Raw genomic sequence first — 22,953 nt, forward strand, 5'->3', positions numbered from 1 at the left:
TGGGCTTCAAGAGAAGCTAGGGCGTTGTATTTAAAAGAAACGTTTCAGGAGCTGTGAGGCAAATACAGGGCCTTTTTATCTCTACAGTTACTCAGGCAAACTTTCTCCTCTCCCCACTTTGTCATCCTCCATTCACCAGGTTTGTGGACTTGTTTAACTCACTTGCTTAGTGTGCATCTTTCTTATCCATAAAATAGGGATTCTAATAGTATCCCCCTCTGTAGAGGTGTGAAGATTAAAGAAGGTAAAGCATGTAAAGCGTCTAGAAGTACCCGGGCTCACAGGATGTGCTCAATCCATTTTAGCTATTACTGCCTATCCCACAGGACGTCACACTGGTTATTGGCGTCATGCTAGCACCAGGTCATGGATGACATGCTCCGCAGGGGCTAGAGCACCATCCTCCAGGATGGGTTCTATGCATTAAATCAGGAGTTGGTAAAGTATGGCCTGCGGGCCAAATCCAGCCCACTTCCTGTTTTGTAAATAAAACGTTTTGGGAGCACAGCCATGCTCATTCGTCTTTGTATTGCCGATGGCTGCTTTTGCACTATGATGGCAAAGTAGTTGTGACAGAGACTACTATGGCCCATAAAGCCTAAAATATTTACTATCTGGCCCTTTATGGAAAGTTCATAGACTCCTGCCTTAAACCAAGAATGCCTGTTCCCAACAGTTAGAATACGCAGGTCCACATACCAAGTGATACTGGCCTCTCTCAATGTCATTCCCATTAACCCATTTGCAGAATTTATGCTTCCTGTCTCTGCAGCTCTAGGCTTTGCTGGATTGGAGCTCCCGAATCCTCAAGAGCAGGGGGACTCTTGCACCTGGGAATACAGTAACCATTCCACTCAACCTGAAACTGCATGCCACTTAGTCACTTGGAGATCAGCACACGGGTAGAAGAGCAGGAAAGAAAGCAGTTATCACATTGGGCATCTCTGTGAGGAGAGGCTACCCTTAACTGCTACACCATGGGGCAGAGAAATGGTGCGAAACGAGACAGATGAGAAATAATTATCGCCTTGTGACCAGCAGCAGCTATGGGGGACCAGCTAGTACCACAAACCTTCCCGTATCGTGTTTTCTAGAGATTATGGCTGGGTTCCCTCAAAAAGTCTGGAGTGGGGTTCACATGGGCATGAGTGGATCTGAGTGGGCAAAGGGTGTATGAAGCAGATGCTTTTGGTGCTCTGTGTCCTATCTCCTCTGAACCTCTGATTCTGGTTGCAGCTGTGGTGGACAGTTCTAGGTGAGCTCAGATCATGTTGACAGCTTCGCACCTCCAGCCTGCAGCACAGATCTTTTCATTTTTCTTCTGTATGGGCTTCTCCAAAGCTGAAAGAACCTGCCTGGACTGAGCACAAGTATAGCCTGCAAGCGCAGGGGTTTTAACATCCCAGGGGCACCCCTCAACCAACAGGGACTGCAGCCAGTGGACAAACGCCCAGCCTCATGGTCCTCAGACAGGGAATTACGGGAGGCATTCTGCAGTGTTCTCAGAGGCGGAACTGAGCTGCTGCTCAGAGAGGCAAGTTCAGTAACGCTTGTAGCTCAGCATTTCCTCCTTTCCTGGCTCACTCTCTGCTTCCTACTCCAGTTTCCCAGTATCACCTCCCAAATAAACTACCTGAACTCAAGTCCTTGTCTTGGCCTTTCTTTTGGAGGAGCACAGACTAAAACACATTCCCAGTAAGACCAGAAACAAGACAAGCATGTCTACTGTCACTGCCAGTCTCCGACACAGCGCTGTCCTTTACAAATGAGCTGCCTTCTACACAGAAAACCCAAAGAACCGATTACAGCTAGTAAAGGAGCTCAACAAGTGTGATATATGTAGATTAATTTACAAAAAAGTTAGCAATTTTCCTTTATATCAGCAATAGCCAACTAGAAAATATAATGGAAGATGATTCTGTTCATAGCAGCAATAAAACTATATTAAAGAATGCATAAGATCTTTATGAAATTTTAAGAAACAAAGGACATTAAGGAAGTTCTGTATAAATGGAGAGTTTTGTTTCTGATATTGTAAAGATGTCAGTTCTCTAATAGATATTAACTAATCAATAAATTCAATGCAATTCCAATTAAATTTCAGCGGGACATTTTTTCCCCCAAGAACCCATTAAACTTGTTCTAACATTTATATAGAAAAAATAAAGATTCACAAAATAGCTTAGTCAATTTTGAGAAAAAAGGTCAAAGAGAAGCACACATATGAAGACCTTATCACATATGAAGACACACTACAAAGTCATGATAATAAAATTACTATGCTAGAACATTCCTAGATTGGTGTAAAGAGGCTAAAGAGACAGACACATATATACATGAACTTGAAATATATCAGTAACACCATTAGTAAGGAAAAATGACTTATTTAATAGAGAGTGTTGACAAAACTGGCTCATTATATGGAGGAAAATACCTATGGACCTTATGCAAAGTTATTCTTAAGATGTATTAAATATGAAAGGTAAAACTGCCACTTTAATAAATAACAGTTTGTGACCTTTAAAACCTCCAAACACAATAAAGCAAAAAAAAAACTGATGGATTTTACTACACAAAACCCAAGGAAACATTGACAAAGTTATCAGTTGGATGAGAGATAACAGAATCAAAAACTGATATGAGATTAATATTTAAACTATATAAGGAATGTTTGCAAATCAACAAAAAGGCCTTGACCTAGTGGAAAAATTGGCAATGAACAAAAACATACTTGTTTCCCATTAGATCAAAGAGTAATATTTTCAAGGTTTGAAAAGGCAGTCTATTTATAAAAAGGAAAACCCAAATGTTAAACAACTATATGAGAGGATGTTCAACGTTATCAGGAATCAGAGAAATGCAAAATAAAATGAGACCTCACCTTAAAACCATGCCATTAACAAAGATTAGGAAGCTGAACGGTACCAATGCTAGCAGGGTCATGGACAGAACCGGTGGTCTCACGCGTGTAGTAACTGTAGGAGTTGGAGATTGGTGCAGTCATTCTGGAGGGCAACCTGACAGTTCTGAGAAAAATTAAATATTTACATACCTGGGTCTCAGCACTGCGACTCCTGTTATAAACCCACTGAGGGACCTGTGAAAAGTGAGCAGGGGAATCTTGTACAAAGATGTTGAAGTAGCAGAAATATCAGAGCCATCACTGGCTGTAGGAATGCGTAAGTAGAACATGGTGGCTGCACACAAGGAAATACTACACAATCATCACAATCACTCACTAGAGGTACACACTGCAGAAGCAGCAATGTGTCAATCATGCTGTTTTTGGACATAAAAAGAGAAGATGCCTTTTTCAAAGTCTAAGCCTCAAGAAACAAGGCAAATTACCCAACTGCTTCTACTCAAGAAACAGACAACTCTTCCATCTGCTATTTTATCAAGTCTTTATTAAGAAGTAAAGTGCTCAGTATTACACATTAACGAAATTCTCGACTATCGAGAGAGACTTGCATATGTAACATCTTCTTAATACCAATATAGAGGAGAAGAGGATGGGGGAGGGATGAAGAAGGAATTCTCCATGACTAAAGAAGAAAAAATTACGTAACTAATGCGTAAAAAGAAAGAATTTTGCAAAATTTTACAGGTGAAATGAAAAACAGTATAATAAGAAGTATCATAAAAAGACTTTCTAGTGACCATAATTGACATATGGCACGTGGTCGATACACATGGGTACCACATAATGGCAGCACTTCAAATTGAAGTTTGTTTAAACGTAACAACACGGTACACATACATAAATACGTACACTCAATGTCCCTGGAATGCAAACTTTAGTACCTAGTGAAAAAAACTTTGTGTAGCATATTCAAAAGAAAGTAAAGATAGAGATGAAGCCATGGGAAGTAACTGTTTAAGAAACTTCTGTAGAAAGCAGCTTAGAAAAGTTTGTTTGCTCATGTTTTCACTGACGATTTGCCTGATGGCCTACTAATTAAATGAACAGCATGTGAATTTAAAATACAGCATTAAAAACAGGCCTCTCTTCTATTGTTCTCCAAGTGAGAATTATTCACCAGCACTGCATTCTCTTGTCCCATTACCTCTCCAAAGGTCACTTTTGAAAAATAAGATTTTTATTTTTTATTGAGAAATAGATTTCTTCCTCATAAATGTGGTGAGACCGTCTCCTAAGGAAAAAAAACCTGCTGCAAACTCCATCTTTGGCTGCCACCTTCTGATAAAGGATGAACTTTCAATACCAAAAACTCCTTTTCATTAAATTGAGCCCCATTTAGGTTATAAATTCTAGTTTTGAAATGCAGAATCAAGAGTACTGGAGTTCTAAATTCTTAAAACAGTATAAAAGTCAAACTTTAGCTTTATAACATTTTCATATGAATTTCAAAACTTCCTTAAAATTTTGTTTCAAGTGAACATATTTGGTGAATTAAAGCTTTCAGGGCATACTAACAATTTTAGTAAGTTGGTCTTCCTAGATTAGTTACAACTAACTGAGTTAAATTCAGTTGCAAATAAGTTGAGCCACATGGAGAAGAGAATATAGGGATAAATATTTATACGAAATTAATTATTAGAAAAAGTCAAACAGTGATAGGATTCCTTCCAATTCTATGTTACGGTTATAGATGACATTTTAAACCATAACTGATTTTTGGTGGTTTCACACAGCCTATCTCAAATGAGCAAAAATAGTATAAAAATTAAGTGAAACAGTTATTCCCACAGACATTAGATATGATAAAAAGACAAAAAAGCATAGTATTCAACATTTGTCTTAACCATTCATACAAATTCTAGCATAATGCCTACACACCCATTCTATGGTTTGGAGTTCTTTTCCAGCTCATCTTTTAGAAAAGTTTACCCCAGGAAGGTAGTTGAAATAAAAGGCTCCTTTCTTAAAAGAAAGCTATGTATTCAGCCCATGAGCTAAGCCTGAGTGGAAGGAATGGCCCCACTTTCCCTTCACACACTGGGCAAAAAGGACAATACTGATTTTTCTGATTGGAAATAAAACTCAGAAGCCTTTTGACAGTTCTCGCCTGGCTTTAAAAGGCCACTTCATTGTCAACTGAGGAGACTCAGTCATGGTTAGCAAGTGGGCACACACTGTATATACTTTACAAAGGTTTTTTTTTCTCTACTCAATATTTACACCTAGATTTCTTATATGAGAAAAAGAAAAAATCTTCTTTGATCCATGGGCAAAGTTTATCTAAAATAAATTAAAGTGCAGAGGAATTAACGATTGGTCACAATGACCAGCATCATATGGTGGTCAGGGCATATAAATAGTGTGCTTGCTATGGCAATCCAGGACAGCTGCCTTCTCACCTGTGAGGAACACATACACTAACAGGCATCCTAGACGTGGAGATTGGAACTCCCGTTCCCACCTCCGCCTTCCATTCCTTCTGTAGACTGGGAGGAGGAAGGGCGGGAGCTTCTGGGGCGAGGCTGACCATTTAGTCCCACAGGTGTGCCTAAACCATGACTTATTTGGGAGGCTGCATCATCAGATTCCCAGCGTTCCAACTCTTCCCGTACCAGCCGTTCCATCTGTTCCCTGTGGATTTCATTGTCTCGACCCAGTCTTTCATCCTAAGAAAGGAAAAGGAAATCAAGATGTTGGGGGTAGGGCGACACATACTCTTGTACTCAGAAATTGCCTTGGGAAATTTGGGGGCCAAATAATCTGTAATTAGGTAAGGCTGGAGATTCACAGCACATAACAGCAATTCTCAGAGTTACTGGAGTAACTTTTTTGCTAATTCTACCATCCAGTGAAGGCAGGACCATCAGTGTGTGGAGTATTAAGAAAGTAACACCTCCAAACACATAGATGTGGAGAACAGATTGGTGGTTACCAGAAGGGAAGGGGGTGAGGGAAGGTGAAAGGGGTCAAGGGGCGCATGTGTGCAGTGATGGATGGCAACTAGACTTTTGGTGGTGAACATGATGCAGTCTATACAGAAGCCGAAATATAATGATGTATACATGAAATTTATACAATGTTATAAACCGATGTTACCTCAATTAAAAAAAAATTTTAAAAAACAAGAAAATGCCTTGGCCCTATAATTGGAGATCAGCGAATGAATACACACTTCTATGTTTTAGGTGAAAATAAAATGTTTTAAAGTCAAAAAAAAAAGTAACACCTCCAGATTATTATTTGATCTGCATCGATCTGCATTAATAGTCACGGAGAACCTTCTTGGATTAACGGTTACAAAATATGAGTACCTGATGACTTACACAATCAGAGTGTTTCTGTTTCAGATGACTGCTTACCTCAGCCACCCCATCCAGCAGCCTTCCCAGCACCTCCCTTCTCTTCAGCTTGGCCCGTTCCATGATCTCCAGCTTCACTATCACAGCATCAATCTTGGACACGATGCTGCCGATGGAGTGCTCCATTCGGTCCACTCGTCTCACTAGGCTGCAGGAAACCACAGTTGAGAAGGGCAAAGCCAACATGTGTTGTCGCCTTCTCAGCCCAGCTGGCTTTTCAAACGGAAGCGCTAAGACTTTTTTCTTAAACAGTATGATAATCTGAAACACTTTCTAAGTAGTCTCAAACTTATTTGAGTTTATTAAGCAATAAACTCTCATACATTGCTGGAGGGGCTCTAATTGACACAACTTTTCTGCAAATGAACACTGCATCAGATGTCTTAAAAATGTATGCCTACCTTTTATTTAGATATTCCATTTTTTGAAAATTTTCTAAAGGAAATAAGTATATACGTGATTTTTGGCTACCAGAATATTCATTAGAGTTCTGCTTATTAATAGTGGGTCAATGAAAAATGGTTACATTAAATAATTAGTAGCAGATTATTTAAATATGTTATTGTTCATTTATACAATGGAATTCTGGAGACACCAGAAATTATACTGTGACAGAATATTTAATGCAATAGAGTGATGTTCGCAATATATTAAGTAAATAAAGCAGTTAGAAAACAGTATGTTCACTTATGATTCCATTATTTTGAATAAATGAAATGTTATATAAATACTTAAGAAACATATAAACAGGAGACAACTTCTGAAATGGTGATATGAGGGCTCTGGAGGCCCTCTCCCCAGTGAAACCACCATAACTATTGAAAATCATTTAAAAATTTTTCTGGAAATTTTCTTAGGGGCATGTAGCAAACAAAGAAGCATTTATGCAAAAAAAAAAATTCATTAATTTCAACAGGAGGAGTGAGAGTCTGTGGCATGTGAGCCAGTCTTCTTCCTCTTTCCTGCTCCCAGCTCATGTGACAGAAGTACCGCTTTGGGTGGGTGTGGCAAAGGACACAGGGCTCCCTCTCCCTTTTGCCCCCTTATCTGCTGGGAGTGACAGGCTGCCAGCATTTCTCAACTTCACGCCTCCACCTCCAAATCTGTGTTGCAAAGGCTCTAATCCAGGCAAGAGTGGCTGAGGAATATAAGGCTCTCTTCTTCCACTCAACTTCCAATCGTAGGATGGAGTTTCCATGCCATGAGGAGCCAGCTGAGAAGACCAAAGAATGCCATCCTGGCCCACTGCCTTACTCATGAAGCAGGGGTGTCACCTTGAGAGGGAAGAGTCACCGGCCGTGCCCCTGGCTCTGGAGCAGTGGCACAGATGCTGGCCCAGGGGGAGAGTCAGGCCGTAGGACAGAGAGCTCCAAAGCTTCCCCTACATGAACTGGCTTCATCTGGAACAAAGTTGGGAAAATTCAAGCCTAAGAGTGCTCTTGAAAACAATGGAGATTGTGGTGATAAGCGGTTAAGAGGAGGCTGGTCACCTCATGAGATCAACGAGTTAAAGTATTTATCAACTAATTTACTAGAGAGAACCAGGGAAAGACACAGCTAAGAAGACAGCTAAAGAATGGTCTCAAAAACTACCCCTGCATAGGGGTCCGAATTTAATTGCAGTCAGACTGTGGAGCAATTGATAGCCCAAGGCACTATTGAAAACAATAGACCAATCAGCCAACAATTAGTGGAAACTAAGAGGTGGGTGCGATACCAGCAGAGGCAGAAGGCTTACCAGAAAGATCAGGGAAAGACAATGAGAGTCCTGCTAAAACCAGTTTCCCCAGGATGACTGTGTGCATGGTCATGGCTGTGCCCTCTGAGAAGCCACATCAGAGGCTTCACAATGTGGGGGTAACAGACTTCACTAAAAAACAAACATGCAAACAACAACAAAAACAAGCCCTGGGGGGAAGGGGGATTAGTGTCCAGAATTGCTATAAGTTATGATTTAATATCTCCAGTTTTCAACAAAAAATTATGAGACATGCAAAGAAACAGGAAAATGTGACCCATACATAGGAAAAAAAAGCAAACAACAGACACTGCCTTTGAGAGGGCCCAGGTAGACTTATTAGACAAAGAGTTCAAAGTAGTATTGTAAATACATTCAAAGAACCAAAGGAAATCATGCTTAAAGAAATAAAGGATGGTATGATGACTTTGTCTCATAAATAAAGATATCAATAAAGCCACAGAGATTATTAAAAAGAACCAGAAATTTTGGAGTTGAAAAGTCCAATAAATGAAATGAAAAATTCACTGGAGGGTCTCAATGGTAGATTCAAGCTGGCAGAAGAAAGAATCAGCAAACTTGAAGACAGACATATAGAAACTATGCAATCTGAAGAACGGAGAGAAAAATAGAGAGAATGATGAAAAATGAACAGAGCCTAAGAGAAATGTGGGATACCAGTAAGCATCCTAACACCCACATAATGGGAGTCCCTAAGGAAAGGAGAGAGAGAAAGGAGCAGAAATATATTTGAAGACATAATGGTTGAAACTTCTTAAATTTGATGAAAATATTACACATCCAAGAAGCTTAATGAACTCCAAGTAAGATAACTGCAAAGACACATCAGTGTCCACTCTTGCCTGGATTAGAGCCTTTGCAACACAGATTTGGAGGTGGAGGCGTGAAGTTGAGAAATGCTGGCAGCCTGTCACTCCCAGCAGATAAGGGGGCAAAAGGGAGAGGGAGCCCTGTGTCCTTTGCCACACCCACCCAAAGCGGTACTTCTGTCACATGAGCTGGGAGCAGGAAAGAGGAAGAAGACTGGCTCACATGCCACAGACTCTCACTCCTCCTACTGAAATTAGGAACTCCAAGTAAGATAACTGCAAATTCACACTCAGACACATCATTAAAAATGCTGAAAGACAAAAAAAATCTTGAAAGCAGCAAGAGAAAAATGACTCATCACATACAAGGGAACCTCAGTAAGATTAACAGCTGTCTTCTCATCAGAAACAATGGAGGCCAGAAGGAAATGAAGGTGAAATAAAAACATTCTAAGATAAAGAAAAACCGAGAGACTTCATGCCAGCAGGTCTGCTATAGAGGGGTACTAAGGGAAGTTCTTCAGGCTGAAAGCGAGTGATCCCAGACAGCAATCAGAATCCACATGAAAAAACAAAGAGCACTGATAATGGCAATTATGTCCTTTAAGAGACATAAAATTATATAAAGGGATAATTATAACAATGTACCGTTGGATTTGTAACAAATATAGGTGTACATGTATAGGCATAAGTTGTTTCACTGTGCTTTGTTTTATTGTGCTTCACAGATATTGCGTTTTTTACAAATTGAAAGTCTGTGGCAACTCTGTGTCAAGCAAGTCTATCAGCACGATTTTTTCAACAGCATTTGCTCACTTCGTATTCTCTGTCACGTTTTGGTAATTCTCACAATATTTCAAACTTTTTCATTATTATTATATTTGTTAAGGCGATCTGTGATCAGTGATCTTTGATGTTACTATTATAACTGTTTTGGGATGCCACAAACTGTGGCCATATATGGCAGCGACCTTAATTGATAAATGCTGTATGTGTCTGACTGCTCCACTGGACTGGCCGTTCCCTGTCTCTCTCCCTCTCCTTGGGCCTCCCTACTCTCTGAAACACAACAATATTGAAATCAGGACAACTAATAACCCTACAATGGCCTCTAAGTGTTCAAGTGAAAGGAAGAGTTGCATGTCTCTCACTTTAAACTAAAAGCTAGAAATAATTGAAATTAGTGAGGAAGGCATGAGGAAAGCTGAGAAAGGCCAAAAACCAGGCCTTTTGCACTAAATGGGTAGCAAAGTTGTGACTGCAAAGGAGAAGTTCTTGAAGGAAATTAAAAGGGCTGCTCCAGTGAGCACACGAATGATAAGAAAGTGAAACCACCTTATTGTTGATATGCAGAAAGTTTTAGCAGTCTGGATAGAAGACCAAACCAGCCACAACATTCCCTTAAGCCAAAGCCAAATTCAGAGCAAGGTCCTAATTGTCTTCAGTTCTATGAAGGCTGAGAGGGGAGGAAGCTGCAGAAGAAAACTCTGAAGCAGCAGAGGTTGGTTCGTGAGGTTTAAGGAAAGAAACCATCTCCATAACATAAAAGTGCAGGGTGAAGCAGCAAGTGCTGATGCAGAAGCTGCAGCAAGTTCTCCAGAAGCTCTAGCTAAGAGAATTCACATAGGTGGCTACACTAAACCACAGGTTTTCAGTGTAGACGAAACAGCCTTATACTGGAAGAATATGCTACCTAGGACTTTAATAGCTAGAAAGGAGAAGTCAATGCCTGGCTTCAAAGGACAGCTGACTCTCTTGTTAGGGGTTAATGCAGCTGGTGATTTTAAGTTGAAGCCAATGCTCATTTATCATTCTGAAAATCCTAGGGCCCTTAAAAATTATGCTAAATCTACTCGGCCTGTGCTCTGAAAACGGACAACAAAGCCTTGATGACAGCGCATCTGTTTACAGCATGGTTTACTGAGTACTTTAAGCCCACTGTTGAGACCTACTGCTCAGAAAAAAAGATTCCTTTCAAAATATTACTGCTCATTGACAATACACTTGGTCACCCAAGAGCTCTGATGGAGATGTACAATGAGATTAATGTTGTTTTCATGCCTGCTAACACAACCTCCATGGATCAAGGAGTAAGTTCAACTTTCAAGTCTTACTACTTAAGAAACACATTTTGTAAGGCTACAGCTGCCATAGATGGTGATTCCTCTGATGAATTTGGGCAAAGCATATCGAAAAGATTCTGGAAAGGATTCACCATTCTAGACGCCATTAAGAAGATTCATGATTTATGGGAAGAGGTCAAAATATCAACATTAATAAGGGTTTGGGGTGCTGGCCCCATGGTCGAGTGGTTAAGTTCGTGTGCTCTGCTGTGGCGGCCCAGGGTTTTGCCAGTTCGAATCCTGGGCGTGGAAATGGCACTGCTCATCAGGCCATGCTGAGGTGGCATCTCACATGCCACAGCTAGAAGAACCCATAACTAAAAATACATAACTATGTACTAGGGGGCTTTGGGAGAAAAATGAAAAATAAACTCTTTAAAAAAAAAAAGAGTTTGGAAGAAGTTGATTCGAACCCTCCTGAATGACTTTGAGGGGGTCAAGACTTCAGTGGAGGAGGTAACTACAGATGTGACAGAAGCAGCAAGAGAACTAGAATTAGAAGTGAAGCCTGAAGATGTGAGTGAATTGCTGCAATCTCACGATAAAACTTCAGCGGCTGCTTCTTATGAATGAGCAAAGAAAGTGTTTTCTTGGGAGAGAAACTACTCCTGATGAGGATGCTACAAAGATTGCTGAAATGACAACAAAGGATTTAGAATATTACATAAACTTAGTTGATAAAGCAGTGACAGAGTTTGAGAGGACTGACTGCAATTTTTTTTAATGCTTTTTTGGTGAGGAAGGTTGGCCCTGAGCTAACATCTGTTGCCAGTCGTCCTCTTTTTTTTTCTTCCCCAAAGCCCCAGTATGTAGTTGTATATCATATCCTAGTTCTTCTACGTGGGACGCCACCTCAGCATGGCTTGATGAGTGGTATGTAGGTCTGCACCCAGGATCTGAACCCATGAATCCTGGGCTGCCAAAGTGGAGTGAGCAAACTTAACCACTCGGCCATGGGGCCAGCCTCTGATTGACTGCAATTTTGAAAGAACTTCTACTGTGGGTAAAATGCTATCAAGCAGCACTGCATGCTATAGTGAAATAATTAGTGAGAGGAATCAATCAATCAATCGATGAGGCAAATTTCACTGTTGTCATATTTTAAGAAATTGCCACAGCCACCCCAACCTTCAGCAACCACTACCCTGATGGGTCAGCAGCCATCAACATCGAGGAAAGACTGTCCATCAGCAAAAAGATATGACTTGCTGAAGGCTCAGATGATAGTTAGTACTTTTTAGCAATAAAGTATTTTTTAATTAAGGTATATATATATATATATTTTATACATAATGCTATTACACACTTAGACTAGAGTATAGTGTAAACATAACTTTTATACGTACTGGAAACCAAAATATTTGTGTGACTTGCTTTATTGTGGTAGTTTGGAACCAAACCCACAAGATCTCCAAGGTATGCTTGTATAATAATGGCGCAAAAAGGTGAAGGAGTAATGGAATTATATAAGAACAATATTTCTATTTCTCATTGGATTAATTTAGTATAAATCTGAAGTAGACTCTGACAAGTTGATTTGTATGTGTTAAGTCCTAGAGCAACCACTAAAAAAATAACTAAAATATAGTGAAAAAATCATTCAAGGAATTAAAATGATACACTAGAAAATATTCACTTTATGTAAAAGAAAGCAATAAAGAAGGAACAGAGGAACAAAAAAAGACATGAGATCTAGAGAAAACAAAAAATAAAATGGCAGATGTAAATCCAGCTACATCAATGGTAATATTAAATGTAAATGGAATAAACTTTCTAATCAAAAGACATGTCAGGCTGGATAAAAAGACCAGATGCAATTCTATGCTGTCTCTAGGAGACATACTTTAGATTCAAAGATACAAATAGGTTAAAGGTAAAAGGAAGGAAAAATATATACAATGCAAAAAAGCAACCATAACAAAGTCAGAGTCACTGTAGTAATATCAGATAAAAAAAGACCTTAAAACAAAAAATTTTACTACAGTTAAAGTAGGACATTTTATAATGAAAACAGGGTGGATCCATGAGGAAGATGTATCAGTATAAACACGTATGCACCTAATAACAGAGTTCCAAAATACACAAAACACAACCTTACAGAAATGAAAGAATAGACAATTTAATAATGATTGCTGGAGACTTTTATACCCCACTTTCAAATACTAGATAAAACAACAAGCTAAAACAACAAGGGATAGGAGATTTAAATAACACTATAAACTAACTAGACCTACTAAACATCTATAGAACACTGCACTCAACAGCAGAACATATATTTCCCTCAGGTGTACATGGAATATTGTCCAGGATACAAGATATGCTAGGCCATAAAAACATAAAAAAAATAAACACACGTAGGGGCCAGCCCCATGGCTGAGTGGTTAAGTTCATGTGCTCTGCTTCGGTGGCCCAGGGTTTTGCTGGTTTGGATAGTGGGTGCAGACCTAGCATCGCTCATCAGGCCATGCTGAGGTAGCATGCCACATAGCAGAGCCATAAGGACCTACAACTAGAATATACAACTATGTACTGGGGGGTTTGGGGAGAAGAAGGGGAAAAAAAGAGGAAGATTGGCAACAGGTGTTAGCTCAGATGTCAATCTTAAAAAAATAAATAAAATAAAATAAACACAGGTAAATGGAGACACAAATACCAAAATGTTAACTGACATTTTTGGTTGCTGAGAATATGAGAGATTTTAATGTTTTCTTTTGTTTTTATTTACTAATTTTCCTACAATGATATTACTTTTATAAAGAGAAGAAAACACCAATAAAAGTCATAAGAAAGACCTGACGATTAGTAATGGAGTGGACTGAATTGAGAGAGGTGGAGAAATTGCTGGGTCTCATTTGGACTCTTCTCAACTCAATTCCGTTATACTTACACTTGAAACTCTTCATAAGACACCCCACTGGAGATGCTGCCTCTCCTTCTGGAGCTGTGCCCACTGTCTTCATCATCATCCTCCTCAGAGTCATCCAGGCTTCGTGGGAAACTTCGGCTGCTCATGGGACGCGGTAAAGAGCTGTGATCCAAGTCCAGGCCCTCCTGAAGAACATGGAGTCACTGGGTGAGAAGCAGGAACAGCCAGACCCCACGGAAGCTCCACTGAGGGCTCGGGCAAATGAGAAACGGGTGTTGGCCATTTACTCAGGATTTCTTTGTGGTTAACAGCGGACTGTGATCCCCACACTTTTCAATTTCATGGTTTGGCAAATTTTCAAAACAGATTTTAATGACCAGCAAGGAGTTGCTAACTTTTTGTTTGGAGAAGAAATAACATTAAAAACACAACAAAGTAAAGAAAAAAGTAAATGAAGAAACATATCATCTTTTCATAAAAGATAACACATTTAATAGCTACAAAGTAGGAAGGACAAAATCTCAGAATAAGAATTTTGATTAAATACAGCCTTGGGAGAATTTTACTCATTGTCTTCTCGTTCCCATTTCACTCTGACTGGTGACGTTTTTCACCCACTGGCACTGTTCTGTGGAGCAGCGTTTAGAAACCATCGTTCTATACCGTCTCCTCCTAGGAAAGTGACTTTGTGTACATCATTCTTCTGTATTCTCTGTAACTCAGTTACCATGGACTTTTGTTTGTTTGTTTAACCATTTATTTTTAAAGTTAATGTTAAATCTTTAATCATTTTTTCTGATTATAAAAGCCCATATAAGTTCACTTTTAACAGTTTCATAATAAGTATTCAAATCGAAGGCTCTGGTTAGTCTCATTTTACCGTGCATGTTAATTTAAAGAGCAACTAATTAATTTTATGTCTCCAGAGACATCTTTTTTATTTTCCACTCTCATGGACATTGTGAAGTACGTAACAACTTGGGTTTCTCTTTTCAAGTTGATTACAAGAAAATTTAGTGCCAAATTTGTAGCCCAATCTTAATAAGCATGTGTTTTTATAGAATGCATTTTTAACTTCATTCAAAGTCTAGTTTTATTTCCCTTTTGTTTTGTTTTGCTTTACTCTTCATGTTTGATTTTTTACATTTATGCTAACTTGTTGCATTTTCATGTATTACTGTGTTCTATATCTTTTTTGGAATAAGTGGGGTACTATTCATAAATGGACTGAGAGAGATAGAGGAGAGAGGGAGAGAGAGAGGCTCTCAGTAACCCATGGCTTAGTCTGGCGCCTGAAGCACTGTGGGTACGGAATCCATCCACGTTCCCCCAAACCAGACCTACCCTCTCTTTTTCCAAGTCGTCTCTCATTTGCTGATGTTCATGTTCAGTCAGTTCTTGGTCTCCATCCTGGTCATACTTTGTGAATATTGCCTCAATCTCTGCATCAGTATGGCCCTTCCTGAAATTATTGAGAGGTTACAGATGAACTCATTCATGTACATGGTCCAACCCAAACACAGAGACATCAAAACGCAGGGGGAAAAGATAAATTGCTGAATCAGGGCCACTCCTCCTCTTACAGTATATTCCAGAAAAACATCCACCTCTGAAAAAGTGTCTCTGTGAGTATTTGGGCCAGAAATATTCTTCTCATCAAGAATTTATCATAAGCAATCTCCCAGGGCTTCAGAAAGTGTGATTCTCACCCTTTGAGATCTTGCCGAAGTTCATCAAAGTTTAACTTGCCTCCTCCTTGCCGTAGACTCTCTGAAATATCATCCACAGTATTTTTTTTTAGTTTTAGTTTGACCAAGGCTTTATGGTAGCCCTGTGGAAAAGAAAAGACTTGGTTTAGTTTGTTCTCCTTTTGCATTTGCTTTGCCTTCCACTTACAGCAGGGACGAGGACAGTGCCTGACGCAAGCTGGCCACTCAGTAACTATGTGTTGAATGAATGGATAATCAGCATATTCCACGTTTTCCATAAAACTCTTGTGGAAGAATTATATGGGAAGAGTCAGGGTCTTTCAGTAAATCAAGAAGAACTCAGGGCCTTTTGCTCTTATGTGCACCTACATTACAGAAATGAAAATCACTGCATGTTCCATAGCCGTCTATCTCAGAAGATGTAGAAATGTGCAACAGTTCTCAAGAATACCGAGAAAATGGAGTCAGGGGTTGATTATTTTCTATATTATCTCACAGTCAGTAATTTCTTTACATATGTTAAGTATGTAACAAAAGTTCCATAAAATGTGGATGAGGATCTTTCACTAACAAGCTACAGGTAGACCTTGCTTTGCATAGTGGTGGGAGGCTGTAAAAAAGACCACGCAAGCTCCAAGGAGGCAGTGATGTTAATAACGAACAGGAAAAATTACGACTGTTCCGTGACCTTTAAAACTTTTTGTTGAAACATTAAAAACTCCCTTAGTGTCAATTATAAATTTATAAGGAAATGAAAAAATAGCAAAATGAATATTTATTTAGTACATTGAAATTTAAAACATTAGAAAAGTTGAAAACTAAAGGGTTTTATTTTTTTGTAAAAAACCTTATCCAGAGCAGTTTGAATAGTGCTTGCCTTCTTCGTGTATAAGTTACGAAGTGCGCATCTTTTCCATGTCTTGGTGAATTATCACAATCTTTTCTTAATATGGATCAGCTCCCAACGTTTTATCCTTTGCACTTTCAATGTTGTGAAATATCCCCCAAAGGTCCTTTAATGTGAAGTTTTTTGCCATTGTCACTTCCTCTGAGACACCTTCATGCTTTTCATCACAATCCCTTTCCTCATTTACGTTGATAAATTTGCCTTCACTAAGTCCTTCTGACTGTATATCTAGATCTCTCGAATGGTGGTAGTGTCAACATTCCCAAGGCCAGCTACCTATTTCTTCCATAAATCTGTTACGTTTGTTTTGAATTTCACTTCCAGTGTTACCATTCTTTGATTCTTTGCTATACTTTCATCTTTGCTGGTACATTCTCTTTTTTGATTACGCTAAAAAGATTTTGTAAAATGTCATGTGGGTTTATCACCGGGAGATGAGGCAACACAACCACGTGTCCTGTGCGTGAACTGAACGGCATACGCTCAGCGACCAATCCTGAGCTTTGAAAGGAGTGACAGTTATGACGCACATCTGTTATTTATGTAATGATCTGTAGCCTGAAGGGTTGGGAGTGAAGTTTGTACTTTATGCTATTACAGTAACATACTGTGACAACCGAAATATACTGTGATAATTGAAACTTGAACTGTGTTGAGAGGCCGGTGTTATCTAACTGAAATAACTGAAGTTTGTGCCTATCAGAACCAAAGTGTAAAGTGAAGACTGCTCGTATACACCCTGGAGATTGGCTAAAATGTAGTCCATCAACGGGTATGCAAGATTCAGGATAACACGATTCGTAGGTCCCATCCAAGCGACTTTGCTTTAAGAAGCAGACGTTCTGTTAGATGATTCAAAGACAACATAGTCCCATGGCTGGAACCAACATAAAAATATTATGGTCGAGGAGCCACTGTATCTTAGCAAAATGATGTCAGGGAACAAGCTGTGTATTTTGGATGTAGTTATTTGTTATTGCTTAAGTTTTATACTTTAAACCAAATAAAGAAGTCACGTTGAGAAGAACAAAGCAGCCCAACTTCCCTGCCCTGCCCTTCTGCTTAACATCCAGCACTTCCTGCAAAGGTGCAAAGCCAAAGTTCTCACGCCCTCAGGCCGTGGCCGACTCCGCAGGACCGTTTCCTTTCGTTATTTTAACACTTGCCTGCAAGGCCAAGGATAAAGGGTGAACTATACAGTATCTGCCTCTTAAACTTTCTCTTCGTTTTTATAAATTGTAATTAATATAGAAAAAGTGGAAATGTCTTTATAGTCTTCCCTTCCAGTTTATTCTGAACTCCAGATCTGGAAGTGACAGTCAACTAGAGGACGTGTCAAAATAAATAAAGGGGATGAAACCAGCAGTTCAGTTCTTAAGAGTCAAAAGAGATTATTGAGAATTTAACTCCAGCTTGTTAAAGGATTCCCAGAATTGAAGTCCAAGCCAGGAATATATCCATCTCTAGCGCCAAGACAGAGAACATTTAACTTATTCCTGAAATACAGCAATCTACTCTTTATTTTAAACAATGACAATGGATCAATGTTGGTTTGGAAATCTGGATGAAACAATGCTCCTCTTAAGTAGAAAATAAAACAATTCTGAGAATTGTCATACCTTTCTGATAAGATCTGAGAGTTCCATTTCAGCCTTCTGCTGGGCCAAATCAGATTTAACCTCAGAGTAAGTATCATTGATGATGGCCAAAAACATATTCTGTTCGTAAATCAAAGGAAGGTTGAGATTAAAGAAGAAACCTAAATATATTTTGTAAACATCAATCCAAAATTTGACACATATATTTTTATTCATCCTTTTTTTTTTCAATCTGAGTGTTTTAATAGTTTTGCTACCATATTCTTTGGGAAAATTATTTTTTCCATTAAGTCATGTCAAAAGAAAGTACAATATATATTATTTCCTACAAAACCATACACTGTGATATTTTTGCAAAAAGACGTAAGAATGAAATACAACAAAACATTAACGTACTTACCTATGAATGGTGGAATTATTTTATTATTTTTGCTTATCTATGTTCTATTTTTTTATTTTGCATAAGTTATAATGGGTGTAGAACTCTAGACGGCTCTTCAGATTTCAATAGTCAACAGAGACAAGCAGAATTCTATGCTTATTCCAAATACTGTTATATAACATTATTTGAGATTTACAGAACTTATTTTGAAGGGTTAAAAAGATTCCTGCAAAGAGGAATCCACCAGCCTAGGAGGAAGCTAGTCAAGGAAAGCTTAGTGGAAAAGAGAGAGACTTTGGTGTTAAGCAAACTTGGAATTTACTGCCAATATTAGACTGTTTACATCTTCTAATCTTCATTTTAAAATTTGTTTGTTTTTGCATTTATCAAATGGGAGAAATAATAGTACCTCCTCTATAGATTTGTTGTAAGAATTAATGAGATCATCTATCTCAAATGCTTACGACAGGGCCTAATGCATGGCAGGTGCTACCTAATTTACAGCTACTATTATTCAGTAATGGTTAGTTCATTTTCCTGACTTTTCCCTTCTCCAGTAGTAATGGTTTGTATTTCCAACACTGGTTTCTAACAGATTTTCTCCAAGCACCACATCCAATTGATCAATTCCTTTGTTTTTCCTTCTTAGTAACTATGGTTTGTAACTATAAAGTGTGCATTTGGTTACGTCTGTTTCCCCCACAAGTCTGTGGAATGAGGGCAGGGGTTGTCTCTGTCTCCCTTACCATTGGATTCCCAGTGTCTAGCACATTGCCTGGAATATGGTGGCTGAGGAAATATTTATTGAATGATTGATGAATGAACAAATGAGAGCTCTATTATTTTACTGGGCTACTAAACTGCTATGAATTAAGGAGGAATACTGTTTGAAATGAGGATAGAACACAGAATACATGTAAATTCCTGGCTTAATGCTCGATTCCAAGGGCAGACAGATGCAGGTGGAGTAACTTCTCTCACTTCTCACTCCCAACACAGACATCTAATGCTCTATTTCAGTTTCCAAATGGCTATTAACTAATAATGCCTGCAAATTCTTAGTTGAAGCGTATTAATGCGTGCGTCCTCAGAAGAGCTTTCAAAAAACAGAAAGTGGCTGAGAACGGCTCTTGAAGGTGTGAGGAGAGAGAGGTCACCCTCCTCTCCATCCTGTCTCACAGGTTCACTTAGTTCGTTGGATGGATGTCTGCAATAGCAGGTCTGTCCTTGTTGATGACGGGGCTTTTGCTTCCTGGCTCAGCTGGGCCACCTCACACCACTGTGGCTTCTTGTTAAGCAGGGGCAACAAATTAATACCTGGCAGTCATTTCAGAAAGGTGGCCAACCCTGCAACTGGCTTGTCATTTCATTAAAAAAAAAGGTCCATATTGACAGTAGGCACAGTAGCCTCCTCCTTCTCGCTGGGAGGCACAGGGAGAGCAATTCCTTGTAATGCAGGAGTACCAAAAATTATTTTAGTACAGAGACAAAAACTAAGAGCTTCTTTTCATGTTCCAGTGATTGATCTGATAAAATGACTGAATAATCTAGAAGGTGCTGCCAACTAGAGGACAACATTCACACAAGTCCACATCTGATCATTTCAAATTGCCACAATTACGTCCCTCATTTGGCAGATGACATAAGATGTAGGTGGCCTAAAGTCAACTAAAGGGTCTGCTGCAGAACTCTCAGTTCCTGGTTTTTGTTTTTTCAGTAGAAATTCAGGGATTTGGGTGTTCCAGAATTCAAAGTACTACCGGTGTTAGGGATGAACAAAGGCTTACTCTTCGCTCTAGTTTTTCTTTACTATATGATAGGAAGAAGAAACTTAAGAGGCTCAAGTTTAAAACTAATCATGATATATGCACACAGCAAGATACAAATGGACTTGCATGATTTTCCTGACTCTTTCAGTCCTACTCAAGTACATCTAATACTCAATCAATACACCACGTACAGAACCACTAAGTACCTGGACCAACTTTGGAGGCATCACATTGAATTACTGAACCTTACACAAGGGATCTTTATAAAATCTGTTGAAAATGGGAACAATTTTGTTGTTTTGATAAGATGATGGTTGATGTAAGGAAAGTCTTAACTGTTAACGTCAGATGAAAAATATCCATTGCCTAGGTTGAGCTAACTTAATACTTTCTTAGTGGACAAATACATGTATAAATGTATGACAAAGAACAAAATGCCTTTTAAAAAAAATCTTAACTTAGGGCCAAAATATTAAAAATGTTAATTTGTACCAAATCAATAGAAAAAAATTATTTTTAAAAATAATTTTTAAAGCAATTTCCATTCATTGTTAGATTGAGTTTTAAATTTAATATTTGAATATACTGTGTAGCTGGTCTCTAGATTTGTTAAATGAGTAAGTTAAAACAAAATATGTTAATCTGGACAAGCAATAATTCACACAAATATTACCCTTGACATCCTGGATCTAGCTTGCTTTGTCAGTTCTCATTTTTGAAAAAGGAAAGAAGAAGGAGAAAAATGAAAAGTCATGCTAGCAAGTGACCACGAAAGTGCTGAGGTTTGTATTAAAAAAAGCACGTAAGCATATTCTACTTTTTACGCAAAGCACTATTTTAGGTAAGTTTATGAGTCTGCACTTCATCTAAACTTTTTTTTCTTGAATTGAATAGACATACAGAAACGGATAAATGAAAGACCATGGAAAAGAAATTTGGTGAAGACTTAAAACTATGAATCAATGAAAAGTAAAATAAAATACATTTTCTGATATCTATGTTTTTTTCTGCTTCCTGGGTTTTAAAAAAAATGGTAGGGTATAGAGAGTGAGAGAAAAGAAAAGATGGCGATTTATGATTTAAATCACCTCACTATGAACGAAAGCGTACATACCAAAAGAATGAAGAACATAAAGAACACAAACGTAGTGAAATAAATCGGTCCCAAAACTCGATTAGCTTCCTCAATCTCTGCGAAGTTGATATCACCCAAAATGATACGGAATTGAGTGAAGCTATGAAAACAAAACAAAACAGAACACACCACCACAATACAAAAACAAAGAACGGCTAGCATGCCTGTAACATTTCTTACTTTCATACTTTCAGACCTTTTGATCAGGGTAGATAGCTGCCAAATAACAGGAAATTGTCCATCCCTTTGGAAAACTCTTGTGGTTATGTGAGCAATTAAAGCCTTCTGGAGTAAAAATAAATGCTTTCATGCTAAATATGTTATTTCCATTGGGTTAAAAAGAAAATAGAATTACTATTATTAGATGGCTTATAAAGCTATGTGAATTTAATACATAATCTGAGTAAAACATGGTAACTCTAAACCTTCATAATGGTCACCCCGGGTCTGAATTTAAAACCTCTTAAGAAATTTTTTTTGAAAGTATACGCGTTCAAAGATCTAATATTCTCAAACGCACTCAAAGTGGGGTCAAAAATTGCCCCGTGTTGCCAATGCTGGGTCTTAATCAGTAAAATGACTTCCATTCCTGACTTTTATCAATCAGCAACATTAACCAGGGATCCTTATGCACAAAGCCCTACTAACACCCATTATGATGATCTTCTCCTCTCCCAACTCCTGTCTAAACGGCATGGAAATTTGATACTGGATTTTTTTTGGTTTGTTTTTAACAGTCATATATAAAAAGACTGAAAATTCCTGTACCGGTGTGAATTCCTTATAGAATATTAGAAATACTATTTTTTTCCTTAGAAAATAAATTGAAGTTTAAAATACATGACAGTAATATTTAATAGGAACAAAAATACAGGCAAATGGTCTCTTAAAAGCTCTCATCTGCACTTGGTGCTAGGACCTCAGTCTTTGGAACAGTGTTGGTTTCCCATGGCTGCTCTGTGTCTTACTACTTTAGGACTGTTATCTTAAACATCACCATTTCAGAACGTACCATCATCTTTGCAATGGTGGGTCAATGCTTGTGGGAAAGACAATTATTCTCATTTTAAATAACTACTTTTAAACAATTGGTGGTTAAATAGCAACCATGAAGATCTCTTTATCCTTGAGAAGGCAGGACATCTCTGATTAAATTTTTCTCCTTAATTTCATATATACTTACATACACTCTTGGAAAGTACTGAAGTCATCGACCTGAGTGCCAAAGACGAGGTATGCCAACTGAGCATATGCTAAGAAAATAATGAAGAACATAATTGCAAAGCCAAAGAGGTCTTTGGCACATCGAGACATGGTTGTGGAGAGCTGACTCATGGTCCTGTTGAAGTTGATGAATTTGAAGAGCTGTAAAAGAGAGGGAAGATATCAACAATGAAGGGGTAAATACAGTGTGGGATGTACATACGATGGGATATTATTCAGTTTATAAAGGAATGAAATTTTGATACATGCTACAACATGGATGAACCTTGAAAACACTATTCTAGGTGAAGTAAGCCAGACACAAAAAGACAAATACTATATGATTCCATTTATATGAGGTACCTAGAACAGGGAAATTCATAGAGACAGAAAGTAACATAGAGGCCACTA

The 22,953-nt window shown here is 38.4% G+C and overlaps 1 protein-coding gene across 1 annotated transcript in view; it reads right to left on the reverse strand.

The window, feature by feature from the left end:
• Positions 1-3,390: 3,390 nt before the first annotated feature.
• The window catches only part of PKD2 (polycystin 2, transient receptor potential cation channel), a 55,825-nt gene continuing 36,262 nt past the window's right edge, over positions 3,391-22,953 (reverse strand). Inside the window, exons 8-15 of the mRNA XM_046656389.1 lie at positions 22,523-22,704; positions 21,319-21,439; positions 18,075-18,173; positions 15,549-15,670; positions 15,184-15,301; positions 13,861-14,024; positions 6,283-6,430; positions 3,391-5,589 (exon numbers count right to left, since the gene is read on the reverse strand). Of these exons, the coding sequence (XP_046512345.1) occupies positions 5,353-5,589; positions 6,283-6,430; positions 13,861-14,024; positions 15,184-15,301; positions 15,549-15,670; positions 18,075-18,173; positions 21,319-21,439; positions 22,523-22,704 (1,191 nt within the window). The 3' untranslated portion in view covers positions 3,391-5,352. The remainder of the gene's footprint in view (positions 5,590-6,282; positions 6,431-13,860; positions 14,025-15,183; positions 15,302-15,548; positions 15,671-18,074; positions 18,174-21,318; positions 21,440-22,522; positions 22,705-22,953) is intronic.

The sequence above is a fragment of the Equus quagga genome, chromosome 3, assembly GCF_021613505.1.
Source record: "Equus quagga isolate Etosha38 chromosome 3, UCLA_HA_Equagga_1.0, whole genome shotgun sequence".
NCBI classification, from domain to species: domain Eukaryota; kingdom Metazoa; phylum Chordata; class Mammalia; order Perissodactyla; family Equidae; genus Equus; species Equus quagga.